At 40.2% G+C, this 24,747-nt stretch overlaps 2 protein-coding genes across 17 annotated transcripts in view; one reads left to right on the top strand and one right to left on the bottom strand.

Annotated features, from left to right (window-relative positions):
* The window catches only part of add1 (adducin 1 (alpha)), a 103,204-nt gene that overhangs the window by 24,928 nt on the left and 53,529 nt on the right, over positions 1–24,747 (bottom strand). The window contains exon 1 of one of the 12 annotated variants that reach the window (XM_025062134.1): positions 4,087–4,339. The exons of the other annotated variants lie outside the window; for them this stretch is intronic. The gene's annotated coding sequence lies outside the window, so the exon portion shown is untranslated. Of the gene's footprint in view, positions 1–4,086; positions 4,340–24,747 lie in introns of those variants that run through there. 12 annotated transcript variants of the gene reach the window in all.
* Positions 1,641–24,747, top strand: part of sema4d (sema domain, immunoglobulin domain (Ig), transmembrane domain (TM) and short cytoplasmic domain, (semaphorin) 4D) — a 39,184-nt gene continuing 16,077 nt past the window's right edge. For 2 of the 5 annotated variants that reach the window (XM_025062141.1, XM_017038512.2), the window contains exons 1-2: positions 1,641–3,432; positions 11,522–11,636. In XM_025062141.1, coding sequence (XP_024917909.1) covers positions 11,599–11,636 — 38 coding nt within the window. In that variant the 5' untranslated portion in view covers positions 1,641–3,432; positions 11,522–11,598. Of the gene's footprint in view, positions 3,433–11,521; positions 11,637–17,387; positions 17,447–24,747 lie in introns of all 5 variants that reach the window. The other 3 variants (XM_025062139.1, XM_025062138.1, XM_025062140.1) reach the window with 3 other exon arrangements.

Raw genomic sequence — 24,747 nt, 5'->3', positions numbered from 1 at the left:
TCTGTTTTACATGTTTTACGTACTTCATGACCTTGTTAGCATAAAATGTCAATGGTTTAGTTGTTACAGTGTTGTAGTTCATAGAAAGTTGGGCTCTACTGGTTTTGTTTTATGAAAACCTACTGCCTCCTTTTGGTAGCAATGCGGCAATGACATGTAAAAAACTGAAATATTAAATGACTTAAAAATGGTCAGTGATTAATAAGATGAATTAACCATTCATTAAAAAATGACACAAAATGCAAAACAATACAACATATACATAGACAATAAATGAGGCAAAGTAATCATAAATATTGCTGACATGTACAGCAGATATCAAAAACTACTGGTCTGTGGAATACACTAATATCATCATGGCTTTTCCCGCCGAACCACAAGTAACTTTTTTTTTCTAGAGCATCCAATGAAATTAGATAAAAAATAACACAGGGACAACTTCAATGGATATCACCTAGTTTACGGCACGTGATGGGTTTCACCGCTAGGGGGTGTTATATTATCAGTGATTTTCCTCTGAACGCAATGAAGGCTCTGAATTAACCAAGCTGATCACAGTACAGTATACCTCACAATGAATTGCGAAATAAGGCTGGACAGAAGAAACAATTATACCTCACAATGAATTGCGAAATAAGGGACAGAAGAAACAATCTAACTGCAAGGAAGCCCAACTTCTGTATCATTGTATCTTAAAATCTTTTTGATCGCAGGGTGAACCAGTAGCAGCTTGATTTGTCATTGTACATTTACACATGCCACAGAATTTGTCCTCTGAACTTCAACCATCCAGGAAAGAGGAGCAGTGTGCAGCAGTATTGAAACCCTGTGATTGGTCATGAGGCCCATCTCTTAAGCACTTGATAGGCTGCTGAAAAAACATATAACAGCACATAAAGAACGTTCAATAAATGTTTAATGTATTGTCGTTATATTGCTTCTTTTTTTAGTAATGAAGACCGCCCCTAGTGCTCTTTAAATAACATTGGTTCACACATATTAATTTCCATTTATACCCATCCACTTCCACTCCTACGTTCCCTCACACGCCCACTAACTTCCATTCCTTCATTCCCAATCCCACCTGTCTAACTAGCACAATCACCATGATCATCTTAGTACAAAGTGTTACACCCAGAACCTTACATTATCATTGTCGTAGACGCTGCATGTAAACCTTTGAAAATGTTGATATACTCAATGTTTTTTTAATTACCTCCAGCATAAGTCAGATCACACATGCATGATCCCAGACCACTGCAGGCCCCTCAAGTGTTGTGAATGATTGTGGTCTGCCTTGTAGCATGGATACACCAGCTGGGGACTCTAAATATATCCGATTGCTGTGTCTGAAAAGCGCAGGCATGAAGATCATACACTTACACTTGAAATCTACACCTCTCTGTATTGCCTATTCATTTTTTGTCCTTGCATGTGTTTTTTATAACCCTGTCCTTGCTTAGACATTTACATTTTTGGCATTTATCTCATCTTTTATCTACATCAACATTAACATAATTTACTTTAAAATGTGTAACCCTGTGTTTGCATGTTCCTTTTTATGGCTTCTACAGTTTAAGCATTCAAATTCCATTCTAATGTGAGGTAACAGTAGATTAGCTTCCAACAAGCTAGGTTTATGTTTAAGTGGAAGCAGAAATACAATCAAATAAACTACTGATGAAACATAAAAGAACTAGACCAATTCCTAGAACCCAGATAGTTAAGTAAAATGCAGCTCCAAAAATACAGATCTGCTCTAATTGGCAACAAATCATTTTAGCCCTAGAATTATGTTTGGGTTTCAGCACACATTCCTTGGTCACCTGTTTTCTCTTAGCAGCACATGTCAGAGTGAGTGAAGATAAACCCAGCTGCTTTTCGTATTCATTTCAGGCAGCTCTTACCACCCTTTTAACTATAGCCAGCCTTCAACTAGGCTGTCAGATCCAAGGGGCTGATATGAATATAAACAGTTTGTCACATATCATATGTATATCTGTTGAACTTTTGAACATTTGCATATTTAGTTACATGTTTATTTTTCTGTGGACATAAAGGTATATTTATGGCTTTATTTAGACATATTAAAGGTACACTGTCTTCACAACATCTTGACATTTGTCATTTGATGAACTTATATAAAGAAGCCACAGAGGTGCATACTGTCGTTGTTCTACAATATACCAGCAGCAATCTGTCTTTTACTCAAAGATGGTATTGTGTTTAGCCTGCTGTGCCAGGGAAAAGGCCCCCTCCCCTCTCCTCTGCCCTTCACAATGAGACAAGGGTCACCCTGTCTTCTCTGCACCGTGTTTTTGATTCACTTCTATTTAAGGAAAATGTTGTAAAACCTTTGACCCCTAGCAACTATGTTTTTACACACGCCGGCTCCATTTAGAGAGTCTACTTTAGTCTTTCAAGGCAAATGATCGGTCACCATGACTAAGGCCATTAGCCTTGGGGTATGTTACATACTGTCAAAGGGTGGGGCAGAAATGTTTGCAGATAAGGAGAATAATTTATATCATTCTCTTAGGAAATTTCCAAACACTTTTCAGAGTGAGAATGTTTTTAAATATTTACAGTTAATTAATTATTAACCATAGACATTACGTTAAGTTTAGGCCACTGGTACAATACTTCAACATTTGAAATCAGGCAACCCCACTTCACCTCAGATGACACCAAAGTGTACACAAAGTGGGGAAATAATACTTTTGTTATACAATTTACATTTTTTGAATGTGATTTGATTGTGAACTCTGGGATTATTTGTCATTTTGGGTGGTGTGAAGTGAAGAAACCTGGGAAATTATTTTGGTTTCTGGTGATGGCAAAATCTCGGGGTCAAACTGGTGTAGTCAGGCCAACCAATAGCACGTGTGACACCAGCGGTACAATGTGGTACAACTTAAAGGGCAAAGCGCCTGTGTAAAATTAACGGCTAACTAAACTAAAGCTAATAACACTATGTCTTCCATCGCCTGGGCTGCAGGACTCTCGATCCAAGTCTTGAGAATCGGATTGACAGAATGTAAGGTAAAGTTTAACGAAGTCAAAGTCCTGAGAGGACAGAGGGCGTCAGAACTCCGGTCCTACTTTCTCAAAGTCAAAGTGTCCTTATATAGTTTTCCCGTACCATACATATAAAAATTAAAACATTCTAAATTGCGAGACAACCAAAAAATTTCCAAATGCTGTACACCTGTTACCCCAAGCCAGTGCTCACAGTAAAGTGCAGTGAATAACCTTCCTCCTCCTCCTCCTTTCCTCCTCCTCTTCGTCGCCCTCCCTTCGTCTGCTGATATCCCAGCAGCGTAGAATCAGCCTCACAGTCGCCGCCATGCTGAGCTGAGAGGGAGATACACGGCGAACTTTCTCTACCGCTGCTTCTCGCGTTTGACAAAGAGGAGACCTGTCTTCCCTGCGGTGAGTACCATACATTTTACAGTTATAATAATTGATATTTGGAATAATTATTAGCTGTAAGTTCAGAAGCAGCGAGACGTTAGTGTGTGAAAGTAATTCCCAGCGATTGTGATACCCGCTGCTGCTTGTACTCGTGAGCGCTGTCGCCGGTTTCAAGCTCAGCTGCACTTGTTGCTCTGGAGCGAGAAGGTTTTCTTCTACACCAAAAAAAAAAAAAAAAACACCTCATACTCGCAGAGGTAAAACATTATAGTCTCATTTTTCTGTTTCTTCGTTTTTAAAATTCGCTTTGAATACATAAAGGGGAAAACCACTACAACGCTATACTTTTAAATACAGTTTGTAAAGGAAATTAAACTTTCTTTTGGTCACGGAGCAGCCGTCATTGGCCTTGAATCTAAAATAATAATAATAAGAAAAAAACACTTGTCAGACTATAATTCCGTGGCTGCGCACTCTCAATCTTTTTAAAGATTAAAATTCCCTCGGCACCCGGGGGTCATTCAGGGGTTTCTGGCCTTGGCATGCATAAATCAAGGGTCTTCTTTTGAGTTCAACAACAAAAGAGCTTCGCTGGCTGCAGCCGAGCTCATAAAACAGACTGTTTTTTATTGTATTTATAGCTTCTCGTGGAGCATCAGTGCAGATAAATACCTGCATCCACTCACGGATGGGTTTCGACTCAGGTCAGAGTAGCGGTCGAGCATCACAGCATGCTTGTAAACCTGTGACCTGCGTGTTGTCTGGTCTCAGATGTTAAGTGCTGGAGCTGCAGGGCAGAAAAAGAGGTTATGGATATGATCCCTGTCTTAACATTTGCCCCCTGGCTTGGAAAAAACCCAAGTTCACGTGTCTCTGCATTGGCTTTTAAGTGTAATTCAAAGTGCTTGATGATAAGAACCTTTGTTCTTGGTCTTCAGTTTTTGCTTTTTTGAGACACAAACAAATACGGACTCCTGTCAAAATTCTTAGGTCAGTTAAAACTGAATTCAATAATAAAAAAAGAAAATTACAGTCAACTTATTGACTGATTATTCAGGTTTGTAGAGCTTGGTTTCATGACATAAGGGTTTCTCGTAGCAGCAGTGTGACTTCTATGTCACTCTGGTTTTAAAAAAAATGTAATACTTACAACCACAGATATACTAAATATTAGTTGAATAGATCTAGAGAGATTCAGAACATAAAATTATTACCATCGGGAATGACACATAGAGTCAGATAAGGAAGTAAAATCTCATTGAGGATTTTGACACCCCCTCAGTTTCAGGAAAACATACATAGCATATCAGGAAGTTCAAGCTGCAGGAAGACCAAATTGTTGTGTCAAATTTCTACAGACTCGTTCAAGAATGCCCACTTCACACTGGCTTTGCTCTGACAAGATCTTTGGATCCTGAATCAATTTTTTTTAATCAATTTTTGGAACTGCCTGGCCTGTTTACACTAACAAAACAAGTTTGGATCCAGAAAGATGGGTTCCCGGGAAGTGGGGGTGGTAATACTCTGTTTACTATGTAAACAGTTACATCATTGATGAGTGTGAGTTGTACACACGTGGCTGGCTTTCTGATATCCTCAAGATTTATATTAACATTTAAAAAAAATATTGTGCTTCTAAAAAGAATAATTATTCTTATAATTACCTAAAATTAAAAATGTATAAATATTACCGAGGAGATTATGTATTTGTTTTTTGTCAAGAGTGAGAAATTGTTTGTTTTTTAAATTTGTTCTACTTCCACTACTTTTAAACTGTTGATTTTTTTAAACGCTCTTTGTCTCACCTGGGGCACACTGTTTATTTTGAAATAGTTTTTGCTCTGTTAGTTTTAGTGTGAAATGTTCTTACTGCACTGGTTTCCACTTGATAGAATTCCAAAAAAAAATTTTTTTTTGCTGCAGAACCAAACAGCAAAATGGAGGTTTCACTGAAGAACTGATGTTCACGATATAACTCAGTCATGTGACCCACTTTTTGGGTCATGACCTGCTATCTGTAAAAACTGTTTTTTGTTGAAATTCATTGGGAAAAATCTGAGACTTCAAATAAATGTTTTCTTTCTTCTTGAAATACTTTATTAAAAATCCTCATTGTTATTACCTTATTTACTTTATGTGATAAACTAATTTGTCTTACCATTGTACACATATTTAACGGTCTGTCTGTGTTGCATAAGCAGTTATGAAGTGCCTTGGTGTGTTTTCTGAAGCGTAGTTGGATATAACAACCAGTCTACCCCTCCCTCCATGGCATTAGACGTCCCTTCACTCAATAGTTACAACTTCTGCCTCCACAGGTCACTTTTGCTGGGTCACTTTAGGCAATAGGACAACCACTTGGATCTTGTCAATATGATTAGTTGGTTGTCGCTTCACTGGCACCCTGGCAGGCTAGAATCATGTCAGAAAGACCCCGGGGCGGGGAGCAGAGAGAGGGGAGAACTGGCCAGAACAGGATATGGTTGTGTGATCATTCACCAGCAGCAGACAAATCATTAAACCCCTGCCTGCTGCTGAGCTGCTGTGGCATTTTTGTCTGTGGCACTGACTTTCCCTCAGGCTGGACACTGTGTCTGTTGTAAGATTTTTAAATCTGTGGACATCAGTACTAGGTTAGGTACAAAATGAAATAGTGTCCTTTTATAAACTTGGATTTCTGTTTTTGTCATTCCTGTGACAATTATAAGGCCTGAGTATCTCTTACCCACTGCCTACAAGAGGAAATATGTCCACACAGAACTTTCTGCTCTGCAGAAGACTTAATTTATGGTTTGTGACTACAAAGACGTTACAGTTTGTTTTAATCTCTATTCATAGACAAACAGTTTTCTGTTGGTGTGTGTTTGCCACAGTTATTGGAAGCACAGGACTCGCATATGTCAAAGGAGACAACAAATGCTCTCGCTTATTAAAGATAACTACACTTAAGCACGCAAGCTCTTCTTGAGAGGCCTCTTCCGCTTATCAAATCAATAATCAATTTAAAATGGCTGGGAGATGGTTCTCTGCTCAGGAAGGCTGTGCCTAGTTTAAAGAGTCTTGTCTGAAACAAGGCATTATTTATTCAGACACATTTTGAAGTTTCACTATGATCTGACTGGCCTTTTTTTTAGTTTAAGGCAACTTGGTACACTGCTACTGAAATGCTAATTTGATCTGCTTTTTTTGGACTAATTTAAAAGTAAACTAAGTATCTTGTTTAGAAAATCATAATGTTAAATGTTAGTCACACACCAGTGTATCATCTAGCCATCAAACCTCAAATTAAGCTTGAAAATTAACTTAACTTCCTCTTGTAATTTACCTACTAATCCACTTATGGAGTTCACTGAATGACTTGGAGGAAGTGGTTGGTTTAAAGGTTTGGACGTTGCCTAAATTTTTAATTGGTTCCCCTTACTTGCCTGCCAAAACAACAATTAATCACTTAAGTACTATAATATAATAAACTGGCAACTTGACCCACAGTAAAAAACACCTAATTTGAAAGACGCTTTTCTTATCATTTTCTTATTGCATCATTATTTCAGGGTCAGAGTCTAGGTAGGGATTTGCATGGCACGTGCAGAACACATTGACTGTTTAGATCCAGTATTGGAGGGATTTGCATGGCACGTGCAGAACACCTTGACTGTTTGGATCCAGTTAAATTTGTATGGTTACAATTAGACCAATATAATTTTTTTATATAAACTCTTAACTGGGCCAATCATGAGTCTCTAGAGACCTTGTCAGTCTTCTTCTTGTCTTCTTCTCAGTTTGAGTGAACTCCACCTTGCCTGGTTAAAAAAAAAACAAAAAAAACTTCAAATCACCTGAGCAGGGAGCTTCCCACTTCCTGCTGTGGCGGTAACACTGAAACATGTTGCGGTGTTTGCACAGACACCTACGAGCCGTCACTTTATTTAACTGCTCATTTGCATCTTAACTGTTAGGATTCTGTTCATGGTCCAGTCGGCAAACTCGTTTGCACTCCCTACTGATGAGCAAATGCCATACTCTATATGAAGTACTGCTGACCTTTCATAAACGCCTCTTAGATGTCACACGTTGAGGAAATAAGGTGCTGAGTGTGATGTATGACTTGCAGCAGTTTCATTGTTTCATTGTCGTGACCCTGGAGGAGTTTAAGGGTAGAGGTCAGGGGCCGGTCTATGGGGCTCTGATGTTGAGGTGTGTTAGCAGGATCCACGGACCACTGGGACCACCCTCATCTCCTTTTTAAATGTACAACCCCCACTAGCCCCATCCCTGCCACACCCTCAGGTCTGAATAATTTCCTAGTGGCTAAAAAAGAGTAGCATCTGGCTGTGTATTAGCTGCACAGCCACGTCTGGGTCACTTTGTGTGTCTTTTTCTGTCTATGTATAATACATTCCATAGATGTCTCAGCAAAGTTTGACCATGAATAAATGTTGGTTTCCGATCAGCTGATGGTAAGAAATAAACACTGGCTGTTAAAGCGATAGTTTAGACTTTTTCCCCAGTGTGGTTAAATAAAAGATGGCTCTTTCCTGCTAAAATTACTGGGTACGCCCGGGATTTTTAAACCAAAGTGAACCTACGAGTGATTAAATCTGTTCCCATGACTGGTAATCACGTTTTTCATCACTTCTGGCTCGGCTTAATTGACATCAAGACCACATTATACCTGGTACAATGTATAGTTTTTAGACAATCGTCCAGTCCTAAAATGAAGGAGACTGAGCTGAAGATGTTACAGTTTTAGATTGACAACAACCAGGACGGACATTATAAAGTTTTGTTTTGTGATTAGGTAGACATCATTTGACTGGTTTGCACATGTTCTGAAAAGAGATAAAGAACGTTAGAAGTAAGAGGAGTCCAAGGCAGATGATCTAGAAAGGTGGACTGCATGTACTATATGTGTGCCATTGGTAACAAGAAGCATTTTTTCAGTAGTTGTTCACATAGTCAAGTACTACTGAACCATACCTGTGGTTGTGTGCAGGACACACATTCTAGGCAAAAAAGTATGTAAATGCATTTTCTAGCTAGCAGTTGCTAGTCGGGTTGGAAGCCGTGCATGAACTGAAGCCGCTGCACCTGTAAAGCCCTAAGTGATGCTGTTGAGTGTTTCCTGGTGCGGTGTTGTCACACCATTGACAGCTCATTTCACACTTTGAAAAGGTTCCCAGTGTTAATCTGCTAAGAGCAGGAAGCTGGAAGGAAAATAGAGAGAGCCAGGCTGCATACAGTACATTCTGTGACTGTGAGGCATATGACTGACTCACACAGATGAACGACGAAAGAGGGCGTTGCCCTGTCCGTGTCCAACTTCAGTCCCTAGAGAAGAGGTTCTGCAGCTGCAGACTCAACAGTTTATTGTGCAGCAGGTAGATGACAATCAAATAACCCTCGTCAGGTTGATCTGTGTGAGTTGTCCTGGGACTGCATAGTGAGAAAGACGCAGCTGTCTCAACGGTTCAACTGCCTGAGGCATTAACTTTACTTATACTTACTTGTCTGTGGGGTTTTTATTTACTCTGTGTATTTTGTAAATAAACCCATGGCTCACTACTAACACAGACCGCAGCTGAACCCTCTTGAAGAGAGAAAAAAAATGCCCCCATCACAACAGACACACTCCCCTCCCCCTTTCTTACCTCTCATCATTTACTAACCCCAAATTCTTCCCTCCCCCTCTTCAGCGATTGTGTGCACTGACGCTTTCCAGAGGCGCGTTCCCTGCACTGACGCTTCCCACTGGTGGACTGTGCTTTAGCGCTGTGACAGAGGGGAGAGGCAGCTCTTGTACTTGTGCTCTGGGACTGACCTGCATTTTACTGAAACTAGCCCTTTAAAGAGAGTGCTCTTTCTCCACCCTTTGCATCCTTGTTAGCTCTTTTTTTTCACCAATGTAATTTGTGCAAGAGCGAGGGAGGTGGACGGGAGGAGGGTGAGTGAGAGGAGCATGACCGGGGGACAAGGAGGTGGAGTTGACAGACTGCCGGATGACCATTCTCTTTTTTTTTTTTTTTTGGTCACTGCTCGTGCAAACCACCAACTCTGACATAATGACAGTGTGACTGGCGGTCTGGAAGAGTCCTTTATAAAAAAAAACATTCTACTCTCTCACCCTGCAGGATCTTCCCTCTCATATTATGGTAAGTTTGACATCCCAGATATCTTCAGAGGATGCCTGGGTGTTGACAGATGAAGTATGACAGTGTCAAGACATTTCAGTCTCTGTCATAGCATGGCGTTATATTTTTAAAGATATCTTTGCAGTACAAGTGTACTTCACTACATGGTGGGTTATTTTTACTACTCATGTGGGAGGTAAATAATTCATTGTTATGGATGGTGGGTCATCACAATCCTGCCATATAGCTCCGTTCACCTTCAGTATGTCGGCATAACTAGAAGAGTAGAAAAATGTGTGTGTGCTGCTATGTTTACTGAAAGGAATACAAAAGTATGTGTGTATCCGTGGAGGCTTTCAGGAGTTCACGAGTCTCCCTTTGGCAGGGAAGGAGAAGCATGACCCTCCCTGTTTTCCTACACCACAACAAAAGTACTTCTTCTTAGCTGTCATTTGGCACTGAAACAGTTGGAACCAGAGCTGAACTTTCATTCTGTCTAAAGCACAGACTCGAGCTGGTCTGAGCTGTCGACGGTACGAAGGCATTTTGGAAATATTTCACTGTGATTCAGTGAATAAATAATTGAAAGTGTCTCAGGACAGAATTCAGCAAAAAATAACAGACTAAATATAATTAATATTTAACACTGGTGTTCTCAGTGAGTAGAGATGTGCAGATCTACAGAAAGAGGAAATCACTCACTGCCAACAGACATTTCTATCCAGCTGAGCTGTGGCCATCTGCTTCTTTGGTGTCCAGAAACATTCTCAAAACCCTGACTTTGTCTTTTCAGACACACAGAGAATCCATTATCGAATCGATTCAACTGCAAGCTACACTACCTGAGGGATTTCTGTCATTTCTGTCTCCAGTATCTGTAACTAAAAAAAAGGGAGTGGAGGGGCTGAGCTTTTGTGTTTTTGCCCTGTTCAAACTCACTCTAAATCAGGGATTAAATGCATTAATATTGAGTCGTTGTAATGTTTTAAACCCAGTGAGTGCCTCTGCAAATCATCAGGTCGTGTGTTCTGTAGTCGCAGCAGAGAGATAAGTGACAGCAGTGTCGCTTTGCATATAAGTCATCAGTCAAATACACGTTCATACGCCAATGGATCTGTGGAGCTTTGGTGTTTCCTCAACATGGTCACAAAAGTCTGTCAGTATGAGAGGCTTTGATGTGAATGTGCAAGTGTATGACAAGAACAGACCCGCCCTCAGTCTCGGTCAATCAAAAACACAATCTGGATGCAATCAGGAAATGTGAACTGATTACCCACCCAACTGCTAACATGTGTTGCCCACAGCCAATAAAATTGAGAGAGTGAGGGAGAAGAAGATGGAAGTTCATGGAAGACACATGCTTCAATTGGACACCAGTGCTTTAGATAATTAATAAGACTTTACATTTTAAACAATTAGTACTGTGATGGTAACATTCATGAATTTAATATAAAAACTACTTTGATTCAGGACCAGTCCCACCCCTCAATTTCTGTCCTTATTCATCAAATATTATTTTTATTCTTTATCCAATCTTAATCATTTACATATTTGGCTTAAAGCTCAGTGGAATCAACCTAAGGTAACATATTTTAACTAGTCACAAATTAAATGGGATTTAGACCAGTTAGCTAGCTATAATTCAGAATTTTTTTGGTTTTTGATGTGATATGGAATATTTGTTTTCTCTGATAAAAGATATTTTTGTTTGTGTTGGTACACAATAATTAAGCAGCACAGTTGGAATCGCACAAAGTTTCTCCGTTCCAAAGAAGTCGGTCCGCCAGCGCTGTGGACACAAAGGATTAAACGGTTTCAGAGAACTACAGGGAAAAACTGAAACAAATGTATTAAATTTAGTCCAACATATTTAACTAAAAGTAATTAGGGACTCAGCGCATCGGAAACTTTCCTGATTCCAGGTTTTATTTCCAGCTATTTTTTAAGTTTTTCCTGATTTTTCTATTTTTTTTTTCCAGAAAGCTGATTGGACCGGAGTCTGTGGGATTTCACTTCAGCCATTTCCTGCTGCGTGAGGACAAGCAAAGAAGTTTTAATGTATCAGTATTCACTGGCCGATGCCATGACAGACAAGTAAGCTTTTTTTTTCCCTCTTCTTCCTCGCAAGTGTGTTTGCATACAGAGTCCACATTACTCTGTCTATCTGCTTCATGTTCGAACAATGTTGACGTTTCTCTCATTTAGCAAAGGATCGTCTCCTGGAGGTGTTTTTGTATTACACAACTGAAGAAGGAGCAGGTCTGAGGGGAGGGGTGAAGTGTGCTGTGGTGGGGGGTTGGTATTAAGATATTCTGTTTTGCCCCTCAAGACCTATTACATTTGCATTGGGGCTCATTTGCATTCTTGTTCACTGTGCTGGTATGTGGCTGCAGTCGTGTTATTTTTCGCTGTGGGGTGGTGTGGGTTGAGGTGTTTTTTCGGGGGTTTTTTTTTTTTTTTTTTTTTTTTGCAGGATTATTCCCTTTTGCCGCCCTTCTCCTTCTTTGTATCCTAACATTCTTTCCGAAGGTCTGTCTTCAGCCATTATCTTCTCCGTTCAGTCTTGGACCAGTACTTTGCCTTTGTTCACTATCTCCTTTCTCTTTTTGTCTCCCTTGTCAACTTTGTGTCTCTGTCTCAGTCTGGTGTCTGTTGAATGTAAGCCACAGAGGTTTAGTGCAAAAATAATCTGCTGTCCTCATGCATAAATGGTGGAATAATCGGTTCAGGGGGAAAGACCAGGAACGGTGGGGGCTGTTATGTAATTTTATGTAATTGAATTACAGACTATGAAGAGGAAGGGGTTGGTTGGTTAGTTGGGAGAAATCAATCATTTTTTACATTTTCACAAATTCCACTAAATGTTAGCCCAAAATCAATGAAAACCAATAAAGTTAAAACTTTCCGAATGAAAAATAAACATTTGTTCTGAAATTGGAGTTTTACACACGTAGTAAAAAAGCAGGACAGACAGACCTAGGAAGGTTGTTTCCACGGGCCGTCAAAGCTTCAATACAACATCTTATGGTAATGTGTCTCTGAACAGACCAGACCTGTTTATTTATTTATTTTCTTGTTTATCATTACACTTTGCCAAGTGCAATACAAGATGAGTGCAATATTTTATATTGTCTGTGTAAACACACACACAATATAAGGAACTATTTTATGACGGCGTAATTACAATACTTTAATTTACACAAAATACTCACTGTTTTTTTACTCACCTGGCTGCCAAATCATCACTGTTGTGCCTATTATTAACATTACTACTTTTTTTTAACATAGATACTAGATGGATGGATGGATGGATGGATGGATAGATATATAGATAGATGGATGGATGGATGGATAGATAGGTGGATGGATGGATGGATGGATGGATAGATAGATGGATGGATGGATAGATGGATGGATAGATAGATCGATAGATGTATGGATGGATGGATGGATAGATGGATGGATGGATGGATAGATAGGTGGATGGATGGATGGATGGATGGATCGATAGATGGATGGATGGATGGATGGATGATAGATGGATGGATGGATAGATCGATAGATGGATGGATAGATGGATGGATGGATGGATAGATAGGTGGATGGATGGATGGATGGATGGATCGATAGATAGATGGATGGATGGATGGATAGATCTTTATCCATCCATCCCTTGGGAGGTTTGTATTACTTGTATATATTAAACATACACACAGTACATAAAGTTCCCTGTATTTCTCTTACCTATATTTTAAAGACCCATATGTATCTTTTAACCTGTTTGTTACAAATGAACTGGAACAAAAAAGTCCCCTTGAATTGAATTGCTCCATGTCACAATAAAGAAATCTTTAGTCTTTAATGAGAAAATAGAGCTTGAATGTGTTTGACCCTGGAACAGGGTGTGTGAATCCCTACTTAAATTCCAGTATAAATATTATGTGTGTGGTTGGTTAGTAGAGTTGGATAATTCTATTTTTGTCCTGAGGGGATTTTTTTTTTTTTTTGGTGCAAACTAGAAGGTTCTGCCACTTAAAGATGCTTTGCAATTTCCGCAGAGCCAGTCGTTGAGGCTCGGAAGTTTTTTAGTGCTTTGGATGCAACATAAAAGGAAAAGTTGAAACTTGGAAACGTTGTTTTGAAAACAAAACAACAGCAGCGTGTGTGTGTGTTTTTTTTTCTTTAATAAGGCTCTGCTGGACCAAATCAAAGCCCAGAGAAGGTTCGCAGTTTAGTGATGTTGTTGACAAGCTGCCCCACTGGATGAAAGGTATCCCAGCAACCATAGAGGTGGGACAAAAGTGGGCAGGGAGGGTGTAATTGTTTGCTCGATACTAGTCCATGATGCTGGATGATTGTTTGTCTGGGATAGAATGATAAATGTTACACCCAGAGGAGGAAGTTGGAGGAAGAAGTTGGAGGACGTGCCCCCCAGCAGTGATGGCCAACAAAGCCCGACTCAACGTGGGACTACTTAAGATTCATACGCAGACGGGAGAAGACGGCTTCTCATTTTTGTCTCACAGAGACACACACACGCTGCTTGTTTTACATAGCAGGATATCAGCGGACATATTTCCATCTGCATTCCAAATGATATTCCCAGATACAAGCGGGGCCTGCAGATATATTTAGGCATTTTGAGAAAGTGGCATTTACGAGATTCTGACAAGCACATGTGAGTCTGTGGTACAAAAAAAAAAAAAAAGGAACATAGTGTGCGTGTGTGTGCGTGTACTGTTCCATTCTCATTTTGCTGCTGATGCAGAATCTCCAAAGTTGTGGAAAATAGGAAAGTTTGAATCAGTGTTTTATCCGCTTCTTCATCTGAGGGGATAATCGTAACGGAAATATTTTTACTTGATGCTTTAGTTTTCACTGTCATAAATATGCTTTTATTTTGTCTTGGAACTTTTTGACCGACCCTTGTGGTAAAATAGAAGAACAGCATAATCCTCCTCCTACTAAATTGTCCAAGCGCCATCTGTATAGCAGCAAAAAAAGAGTGTGAATGTACATGTGTTACGTTTGTGTCGTGTTGTGGAACACCCATCAAGACCAAGATGGGAAAATGATGATGTTTTCACGGTGCCTTCAAACCTTTCAATCATATTTCTTTATGCAACATATTCTTGTTTTCCATGTGTAGAATCCACCTCCTACTCACTCCCGCTTGTTTTTGCCTTTGTCCTTCGTTTCCTCCCCTAAGACCAACGTGTGTGTGTTGAAAGGCTTGATTTGTGTTCTGTTATCCTGGAGCCTGTTTTCTCATTCTTCTCTACACAGTTTACTCCCCACTCCCACCTGTGGTGGTGAAATAGGTTATTTACATGAAAGTCAAGGATGGAAGTGTGTGTGTGTGTGTGTGTGTGTACGTGCGTGCATGTCCACTGGTGGCCTGGTTGTTTACTGGTGTGATCGCCGTCATAGTCTTTAGTGGCCTTTCTCGGTGATCTATATATCTGTGGGTTTGTACAAGTCAAGGTCTCTGGGTTGTGTGTGTGTGTGTGTGTGTGAGTGTGTGTGTGTGTCAGTGAAAGTGAGGGTGAGATCAATAACATCTGTTAAAGGTCTTTGTGTCCCTCTTTGCTGCAACACTGGTGCGTCGTTAAAAGAAGAGAAACCTCTCGTGTCTCAGTTGTTATTTAGACTTTTTGCCTAAATATTAAAACAGTGAACGTTTGAGTGATTATTCAGTGTTTTTTCTTTTCTCTTTTTCATTCGGTTTGAACAGTAATATCTGTCTAAATGAAAAATGAATTTGCACAATTTGGTGTTTTTGCACAAGATTTATACTGCTGACATCTAACAACCTAACAACCAATCTTCTCAAACTGTTATTAGGTGGTTTTTCAAATCATAGACGATGTAAAACGAGTTCAAAACACAATTTTGTTAAAGTGTGGATGTCAACGTTGAATCTTTTACTTAACAAATCCTTGATCTGTGGTTTCTTTAGACCAGGAGAACATTTTAATCATAGGTTTGAGACCATAGACTCCTTTGGAAAAGGTTTACTAATTTTATAAAATATATAAACTCTTTGTCTGTAGACTCACATATGAGACACACTGAGCTGGTTTTTAAATTGTTTTCACTTCAGCCTCTGTGTTGAAGGAGGATTCCATTCATTATTCTTGTCTCTTTTTTAGTGAATGTCTCAAACATGTTTGGTTCATTACCATCATCACGAGACATTTTGAATCAAACAAAACTTCCCTAAATATACATATATACATTCAATCACTAATGAAATAATTTAGGTTTAGAAGAAAAAGCACTTAATCGATATGTCATTGTAGCCTTTTCAATGTTGTTTCCTTGTTCAGGAAGAGCACCATTGTACTCAGGCCTGTACTTGTGGTTGTCATGGGACAATCTGATCTTTTTTTATTAGATCAGGGAAAATTAAGTGTTCCAGTGGAGCAGGCTGAATAGTCCATCCTGTCCGTATGTTTACTAAAGGCTGGGCTTGAGAAGACGGACCATTAATGAATGTGTTTGGGCTTGAAGAGTCTTCAAAGAGCCAGCGGACTTGAGTGATGACCGAGATCACTCAAGTCCGCTCATCAATTTGAACAAAACCTCAGACCCGTGACATTTCCACTTCCTCTGTGTCCCCTCGCCAGACCGCCGTGTCACAGAGGGTGTGGTTCGACTAAGGCTGGGCTCGCGTCCAGACTCGACACCCACTCATAATGGACGTAATGAATTGAGACGTGTGAAGGCGTGGTGTGACCGGTGTCATTGGGATTCGTGGGTGCATGGTTAAAGTTTGTATCAGCTGTCAGAGGGTTTTGTGGGAGCCGAGGGAAGCCGAGTCAAAGTGTTTCCTAAGGATGTCGAGGGGGACGCGCCCTTTGACCTACGGCTCATCCATCTTGTGCGACTGTCATCTTCTCCCTGCGGTCTGTTGACGCTGCCAGGGGATGATGAGAGGCAGCGACTCGTTGACTCGTCTGTCTGTGCTTGTTTCCATACCTGTTTTTTTTTAAAAAAAATGTTATTATTATTCATGTGTCACCGTGGGAAAAACAATGTGACAGAAGAATGAGGAACTCTACAGGATGATAACAACACATGTCTGTGGCTTCTGTCTGTGGTGAAAATGATCTGAAATCAGTCTAGTCAGCTAAATTCTCCGCACCACATTGTCTTTGTTGTGATGACAGGCAGCTTCACACAGTTATTGTTCGTTATTATGCAGCATCGCTTTGCCCTACAAAACCTGTGATACGTGTATATATATATAACAAATAGTATATATTGCATAATATTAGGGTTATATTTTTCTTTAACTGTTCCAGAACCGTCATGTTTCTTCAATGAAAAAGTAGCCTTCTTGGTTGGTTTTAGTTTATTGTTTTACCAGAGGGAAACTTTTAACCCTTTGACACCTCCAGGCCTGCTGCACATGTTGGGTCACGCAAAGTTGTTGTGATTAAAATCTAACCTTTTCTGCAGTGAATGCAGGTCCACTCATCTGTTACAATGAGAAGAGTTATACTTTCCCTTGATATTTTATTGTGCATTTGAAGAAAAGTGAAACACACACACTGATGTGGGGATTTCCTGAACGCTAAGATCTTCTCTTTTTTTTTTTTGATAATTGTTATGAAGCTTCCATATTTTGTTTTTATCTCTTTCACTTGTCTGTTGTAAATTCCTTGCCGTGTAATCTTGTGCATCTTTCAGCATTTGAGTTTTACCATGGTCTAGACATTTAACCACACGAACAAACTCAGCAGCCACATGTGCAGACTACTTCCTCTCTTGTATGCTCACATACCACCACACATCATAAGAGTCTTGTCTGATTTTTCCTGTGTTTCCCCCCCCACTTAGCATGAGGATTTTGTAATTCTCTCCGGAGGAGGAGCGTCACGTCTTGTAAGGATCCTCAGGTCAGAAAATTTACTCTCTCTCCTTCCCCTCCTCTGTTTATGGTGTGGACCAACACCACTGCTCACTGGTCTGCATGCTTCAGCACGAACGCTGCATGCCTCTCCAACTGTTGCCACTCCAGGGCTTTACAGCCTTGTTGTGTTATTCCTCTGTGCATGACCACACCTGGGTGATCCACCTGATTTCATTCTGCTTGTTCCTTGTTTGCAATTCTCTCCCCTCTCTCTATTGAAGCGATCCTTTCACTTTCGCCAATCACTGTGTAATTTGCCTGAGACCTGTGATTTTGGTTTTCCTTTCCTCCTTAAGTTAAGGAGCAAACTGATACCCTGTGTTGTCTAATTATATGTAATAATGTTTTGGTGACAGGCATTGTGTGTGCGTGTGCAGCTGCTAGCCTCCTGTGGCCTCTTTAAAAGCAAACTCTGCTCAAAAGCTTGGCAATATGTGCAACTGACTTTTCTTTAAACTGGTGCTAGATGAAAATCACTACTTGCAGTGAAACTTTGAAACTCTAGCTGGTGATGGCAGATATCGATCAAATGGTCAACTCTTTTGGAAGGAGTGCTTTTTGTCTCCTTAAAAAGAATGGGCAAAAGTGTTGTGTTATTATGTCTTTTCAATTATATTTTATTCCAATTCCCGGTGGATGGTATCTATCTGGATCTGGGGCGACAGAACATCAGTAGATAAAGAGTGGTAATATCAAGTGATGATTGTTTTATCTGATTAAGCGTTTATCTGATTATCCCTTCCCTTATGATAATCACAGAAATGGCAAAATGAATATTTTATTTTAACGCAAAATGAGACACTGAATATTTTATTTTAGCTCACATTTAGCTCTACATTTTGTTTTATTTGTTAGAGTGCCTGAAAAAATCATTTTCTTTTGTTTTGTTGTAACTAATTTAGCACCGTTCGTAACACTGTCTGCTATTTCCATTCTAATCAGCAGGTAGGTGTGCCCAAAATCTTCTTATATCATTAGACACCTGTGTGAATTGTGGGTAACTCTTTAGCTCAGCCTTGTTTTGTCATTTTTCACACCCATGTGTTGTGACTGGGAACGGTGAAATCTGTGTTTTATCTCCTGGTATGTCAAATTCAGAAGGACACGTTGTTAGTGNAAAGGAGGGTTTTGGTTCTGCAAGCCAAAAATGCCACCATGAAATCAGTGCCCGCTGAAGTATGTGCTGGGAGAAAAGCACAAGAGAATGAAGTTCCCATTAAAAGGCAAAGAAAAGAAAATACAGCAGGGTTCAATGATGTTAACGATTATCCCCTCACTGGTGGAAAAGCCAGGTTTCTAACAATGTTGTTTATGTTCTATTTCAATGGTTAAGGAGAAACTTGATTCTAAATTATACAAATCATCGGTGGAGACAAATTTTACATGAGTTGAGAAAAAAAAGATATTCTTTAAGTCCAAGAGATTTATGACACTCTGGGCTAAAATCACCTGCTCTGAGGCATTGCTGTTCAAAAAAATTGCTATAAATGCCATTACTACTTGCCAACATGGGACCACAAGGCCTTCAGCTGGGCTGTTGAAGATTCCTTAAATAGTCCTGAAATATACGCCCGAAGTCTGGCTGCCATCGCTGGAGGAAACTCAAGGAAAACTGCATCCAGTGAAAGCTTTACGACTTAGTGACGATAAGTGGCAGCTCCCGTGAGACCCTGAACTGTTAACTTTACCATATATACCTCAAACTCATGGTCTGTTTTTTTAAGTAAATTTGACTTTAAAGTGTCCTTTTCCATAAACTGTGATCTTTCTCATATACAGGAGAGACATTTACACACATCAGGCCTCCAGAGCGATTAACTCTAATACCAACGTCTGCATATCTATAAAACGTCACCACCAAGCACAAAGGTGTCTTTAAAAAAGTCAAGAAAAAACAATTAAAGCCGTGAAATATATGTCCTCTAATAGGTCGTTTACAGATGTTGTCCTAGAATCATTCAACTCCGAAACAAGTTATGACTTAGTTAGGATTAATGTTACCCACCAATCATTGATACATGCTGTGGGAAAGTCTTTTTGTTTCCTGGTACAACCTTGAGCCCCGAATGCCATCTCGACTTCCAGCATGTGTTTATGGAGGCTTCAAATGTTGCATTAGAGCAGTGGTTCTCAAACTGTGGTACGCGTACCACCAGACGGACATTATAAAGTGTGAGCAGATCAATGAAACAGCTAAAGTTTGTTTTGTGATTAGGTTAGGTCAGTGGTTCTCAAACTGAGCGCTCTCTAGTGGTAGGTGGGGAAAATTCATATTTTCACATTTACAATTTTCAATTGAATAAATCTGAAACATCTTTATAAACATCTCTCCTGTGGTGGAAGCTAACAGTGAAGGCCTCTGCTGCTGTATTCTAATGTTGGTCATCATGGTGGTACTCAGAGAGATCAGTGTTTTCTCAGGTGGTACAGAGTAGAAAAAGTCTGAGAACCACTGTATTTGAGGCTTCACCAGAGTTTTGTTGATCAGTCAGGATTAATCCACAGCTATAATGGTAAATAGTAATACAAAAAAGTTTGTCAGTCCTTAGTTAAAATACAAAGAAAGCAGATAATGGTAAATAGTAATACAAAAAAGTTTACCAGTCCTTAGTTAAAATACAAAAAAGCAGATATTAATTAATTATTCCTGAATCTTATTTCCTGTTATTTCAATAACAAAACTTTACAACATGTTTCCATCTTTAACCATATATAAAAACCATTCGAGGAGTTTATTTATTTTTTTGTTGGACTGTGTGGTAACGTGGAGTACTTGTATGGGATTAGTACTCACCATACAACAGTCCTTGTTCCTGTAGTTAGCGTGCTTTACCCGCCCGTATGTTTATGGGGAAGTGTTTGAAATCTCCCAGAACCATGTGACCCAGGGAAAGGGTGTGTTGTTTTTTGTTTTGTTTTTTTATAAAGGCTCGCCATCAACAGACTAAATATAGTCTTTACTGGACCTGACCCCTCATTTGCCTTTGCTGTGGCCGCTGTAGGTCCACATGCTAGTTCAACAGGGGCCCGGCAACTGGTAATTATACGGAACTGTTTCCATTTTACCTCAGTCTATATAGTGTTTCCTTCACACTAGTTCCGTTCTTAGACATTAAACTGGTTGTTGACGGGTTTTCCTAGATTTATGCATCTGTTTTTTTTTACAGTGCAGCAGAAATAGTAAAGCTTCTCTTCCTAACCTGTTTTTTTCATCTGAGAACCAGGCCCCACGTGCCTCCTGTCAACATTAATTCCTAACTGTGGATCTGAGTTAACATCGTGTTTGTCATAGATCGTAATGTTAATCCTTTATCTGGCTTTTTGTTGAAGTTGAATTCTTTCTTCCATCTGTCATCCTGCGGATGCCGCGATGACGGCGGCATCATGTGGTTCCAGTTTTAGATGATTTTTTTTCTTCATGTGGAGGTCATACAGCTATTCACTGGGCTTCAGATGATCATGTGGCTTTAACTTGGTGGCTTTGCACTTTACAACTGACTGGCTTATGTGTATCTTCACTGTATTCCAAAAGGTTTGAGGCCAGGCTGCAGAATTAACTCTGTCAATGTATGTAGCTTTGTAACGCATTTCTTAGGTGCTATTGAAAACAAATTGGAATTTTTTTATTTTATTTTTTTTTACAATCAAAAGCTGTTTTCGGGGCAATGTTTTGTCATGTGTAGCGAGTAAAGGTTTTTCAGCGCCTGAGGAGTGATTATATTTGAGTCAACGGCTGTAGGCTAAAAGGGTTTAAAAGTCGACTCATAATGTGAGGAAAGAAAAAAAAATCCATTCTGTGTCTTGACTCATAATGTGAGGAAAGAAAAAAAATCCATTCTGTGTCTGCTTGAGGCTTCATTTGCTAAATATAACACAGTTTAGTGTCACTCTTGTTCTCTGTAAGAAACTGTTCCATGAACGTGAAGGCACAGGGATAATTCTTGGCAACAAAATTTGGACAGTTCGGTTGCAGAATCCCAATTTGTCTGTACTTGAAATCCGGGTGGTTTGGGGAACACAAACCAGAAGTTGGATTTACCTGGTAGTATTTTGAGATGGGCCCTTGATCCCTACCTAAGTTGGTAATGCCCATAGTTGGTGTTATTGCGTCCACGTGAGCGTGCTGGAGCAGATCAGAGTCTGGACTCACAGCCAAAGCCAAACTCTGTTAATCTGTAAATGACATTGGAGCAGACATGTGTTCCCATCAGTGTGTCAGTTCTGTGGTCTCAGTATTTTGTTTCCAGTAAAGGATCTTGCGCTCTCACTTTCTTATGTAGGCCCCGCTCCAAATAACCCATAATACCCCTGGGAGAATGTGAGGGCCAGCTCTGAAGCACCGTGAGTCCTGAAAACAGTGGCTCCGTGGTTTCTGCTGATGTGTTGTTTACTTTTTTGTTGCACTTGCTGACTGTAAGCACAGTGGAGTTGACCACTGGCCTAAATTTCACTCGTGCAGATATTGCATAATATCCGAATGTGCAAGCAGCACGGCAGAGCTCTTGTTGGTTTAAGGGTTAGAGGTTAAATATTGGCTGTTCCAGTACACTGTACTGGGTTCATCACCAACCTAGCAGTTTAATCTGCAGCCACACAACTATTCAGCTAACTTCAACTTCAATTGTTTAATTTCGTCGGTCCCCAACCATTTTTGTACCAGGGATCGGTCGGTATCAGAAATTACTGTGGACCAGTAACACTGTGCCATCGTTGAAGGATCGTTACATTTTTAAAATCATGAATGACCTGTTGTTCTGAAATATTGACAGATTACCTTTAAATCAAAAAAGTAAAAGGAAATGAAGTACTTCTTTTTTTTATACTGTGTCTCACTGCAGTTAGGTATCAAATGACCTACGGACCGGCAAAGGTCCCCGGACCAGGGGTTTGGGACCCATGGTTTAATTGACTAGTAACGCATCCTTTCAAATGTGTTAAAACTCTTTTCAATTTTTGACTTTTGCTGGTCATGAAACACAGAACAGACACCGGGAAAAAAACTGGCACTGAACAGTGCTTTCCTTCAGAGCTAAACTGTAAATTGAATCTTTTTTTGACCTTTTGCTGGAGTTGTAAACCGTGGCTTGACAATAGCAAAAGAAAATTTTATTTAGAAGAACAAATTGGAAGTACAGTATGGAAATATCCTGAACTGCCAGGAAGCCATGCTTTCCATGAAATGATCCCCTTGGTGCATATTTCCCATTACACAGTTTGTTTGTATGTGGTCAGGGCACTGGTATTTAAGCTACAGACGAGTCTACAACGCTGCTTCTTGGCAGACTACAGCTGAACAAAGAAGAAGAAGAAGAGAATCAGTGTGCATTGATGCTGGTGATGAGTGCGGACATGGAAGTGGAAGCCAAGGAAGACAAAGATGTGTGGGGTTGGCATGTGGTAAATGTCTTGAGTTCTACTCTTCGCCTGTGTACAGTCTGCCTACAGGATGTAGAGCCTCTTGTCAGAAGCCTTTTACTAGAAAAAAGTAATGAGAATTAGATTACCTCCAGATATCTATTTGTCTTTCTACATGTGTATACCTGTTTGTTGTAAGGACTTTTTAATTTAAGATTATTTTTTAAATGAATTATCCCAGAACTGTTGTTTTAGAAACACTCATAGCACCGAGCTGTACCCGAGAGCTTTGCTTTTCAAATGAAGAAAGATCTCCCTCAAATGTATGCTCGAGATTCCCGTGCAAAGATAGGCAGGGCTCCAGTTTCCCCATCTCTGCCCCCTGTCCTCACTGGGCAGGCCGCCAATATCTGAGCCCTGAAACAGTGTGATGCTGAGAACCCCAAGGCCCCCAAGCAGGTGTCAACCTTCCTGTTCAGCCAAAGGAGCTGAGAGGAGAACACAAAGGGCTCAAAGAGTCCTGCCAGCATGGTTACCGTCTTGAATATCCCAGGCCCAGTATGGCTGCTCCTCTAAATCTCTCCGCAGCAGAGGGTAGATGCCAGTCTACCCTTTCTGTTACTGTAACACCGACTCTCAAAGGGGTTCAAAGGTTTTTTTAGGTTGAGTTCTAAATGGGGACTTGAGTAGTGAGATTGATAGAGGGCGTCAGGAGTGCGCACACAGAGGGACACGTCTCGTTTGAGGTTGTTATTTATGTAGTGTGTGTGCAGAGAGTCTGTTTTTTGTGGCTGGGGTTTTTTATCTTGGATTAGTTTTTATCTCAGCCTTCCAGTTATTTTTTTCCTCCCTGCGTCTGTTTAAAAAAATACTTTCTGTTGACATTTAATGGAACATTAGAAGAGTCCTCCAGGTCCAGAGCTCATGGGCTTGTTTAATCTTTAAAAACGGTGTCTTGTTCAGATGGTCCCTCATGTGGCTAAGCTGTCCTGGCATTTACATTGGCAGAACTGTAAAGGGAACTGGATGAGAGGGAGAAATGATGCTGTCATTCATTTGCGACTCTCTCTTGCCCTCTCTGTTTATTGTCGGCTACTCTGCTCCGCAGCGATGATGTGGAAGTGATGGGGGAGGAGTGGAGCGGAGGCTCCCCTCATCTTCAGTAAACAATAAGGTCCTTGTGTGTTTGACCCCTGTATAGCAGAGTGTGGAGTCCATGGTCGGGGCAGAGGCCGGCGGTGGAGACCCGTCTTTGTCTGACATCAGTTTCCTGGGAATTAAACCCTCAGGAGAAAAACGAACCACATGTATTATATAGTATATATAACATAGCATAGTTGTACTTTGAAGGGCAATTTGTCCTCATTTACAAACAAATCAATAATCAATTATAATCACGTCCCCCTTTTTTCTTTAGCTCTGGATGGCCTGATTTAATAATCTATACATGCTGTGCTGTATGATATATTGGTCCTTCACTGGGTACCGATTGCTGCGCTACGTTTGACCAGATCAACCATTGGGGCCGTAAGGTCAACACAGAGTTGGCTGAGTGATGACCCAATGAATTGCATCTGCAATTTGGTGTTAAAAGCATAAATTGATGACAGATGACGAAGACAAACCGCCAGAATGTTTAACCTTAATATTACTTTCAAAAGTTCGCAAGGGATTTCAGTTTTTTCTTTCTTTGCTTTGTGTTTTAAACAGGTTTATAACTGACTCAGTGTCAGCAGAAACTGCTGAGAAAGTCTCTCGTCAGTGGAAGTACTTCTTCCAAATTCTCACCTCTCAAGACATCTGATAACCTCTTATCCCCTCTTCACCTGCACAGCCCAGCCTTTTTTTTTCTGCGGTTACTTCAGCTTCTCCTCCAAACCAGCAGAACCTGTTCAGAGTCAGATCACTTTACTTTACTTAGAAACCTGAAGC

The sequence above is a fragment of the Cynoglossus semilaevis genome, chromosome 14 (assembly GCF_000523025.1).
Source record: "Cynoglossus semilaevis isolate Cse_v1.0 chromosome 14, Cse_v1.0, whole genome shotgun sequence".
NCBI classification, from domain to species: domain Eukaryota; kingdom Metazoa; phylum Chordata; class Actinopteri; order Pleuronectiformes; family Cynoglossidae; genus Cynoglossus; species Cynoglossus semilaevis.
The sequence above is the reverse complement of the archived record's forward strand: the minus strand, read 5'-3'. Positions and strand labels throughout refer to the sequence as shown.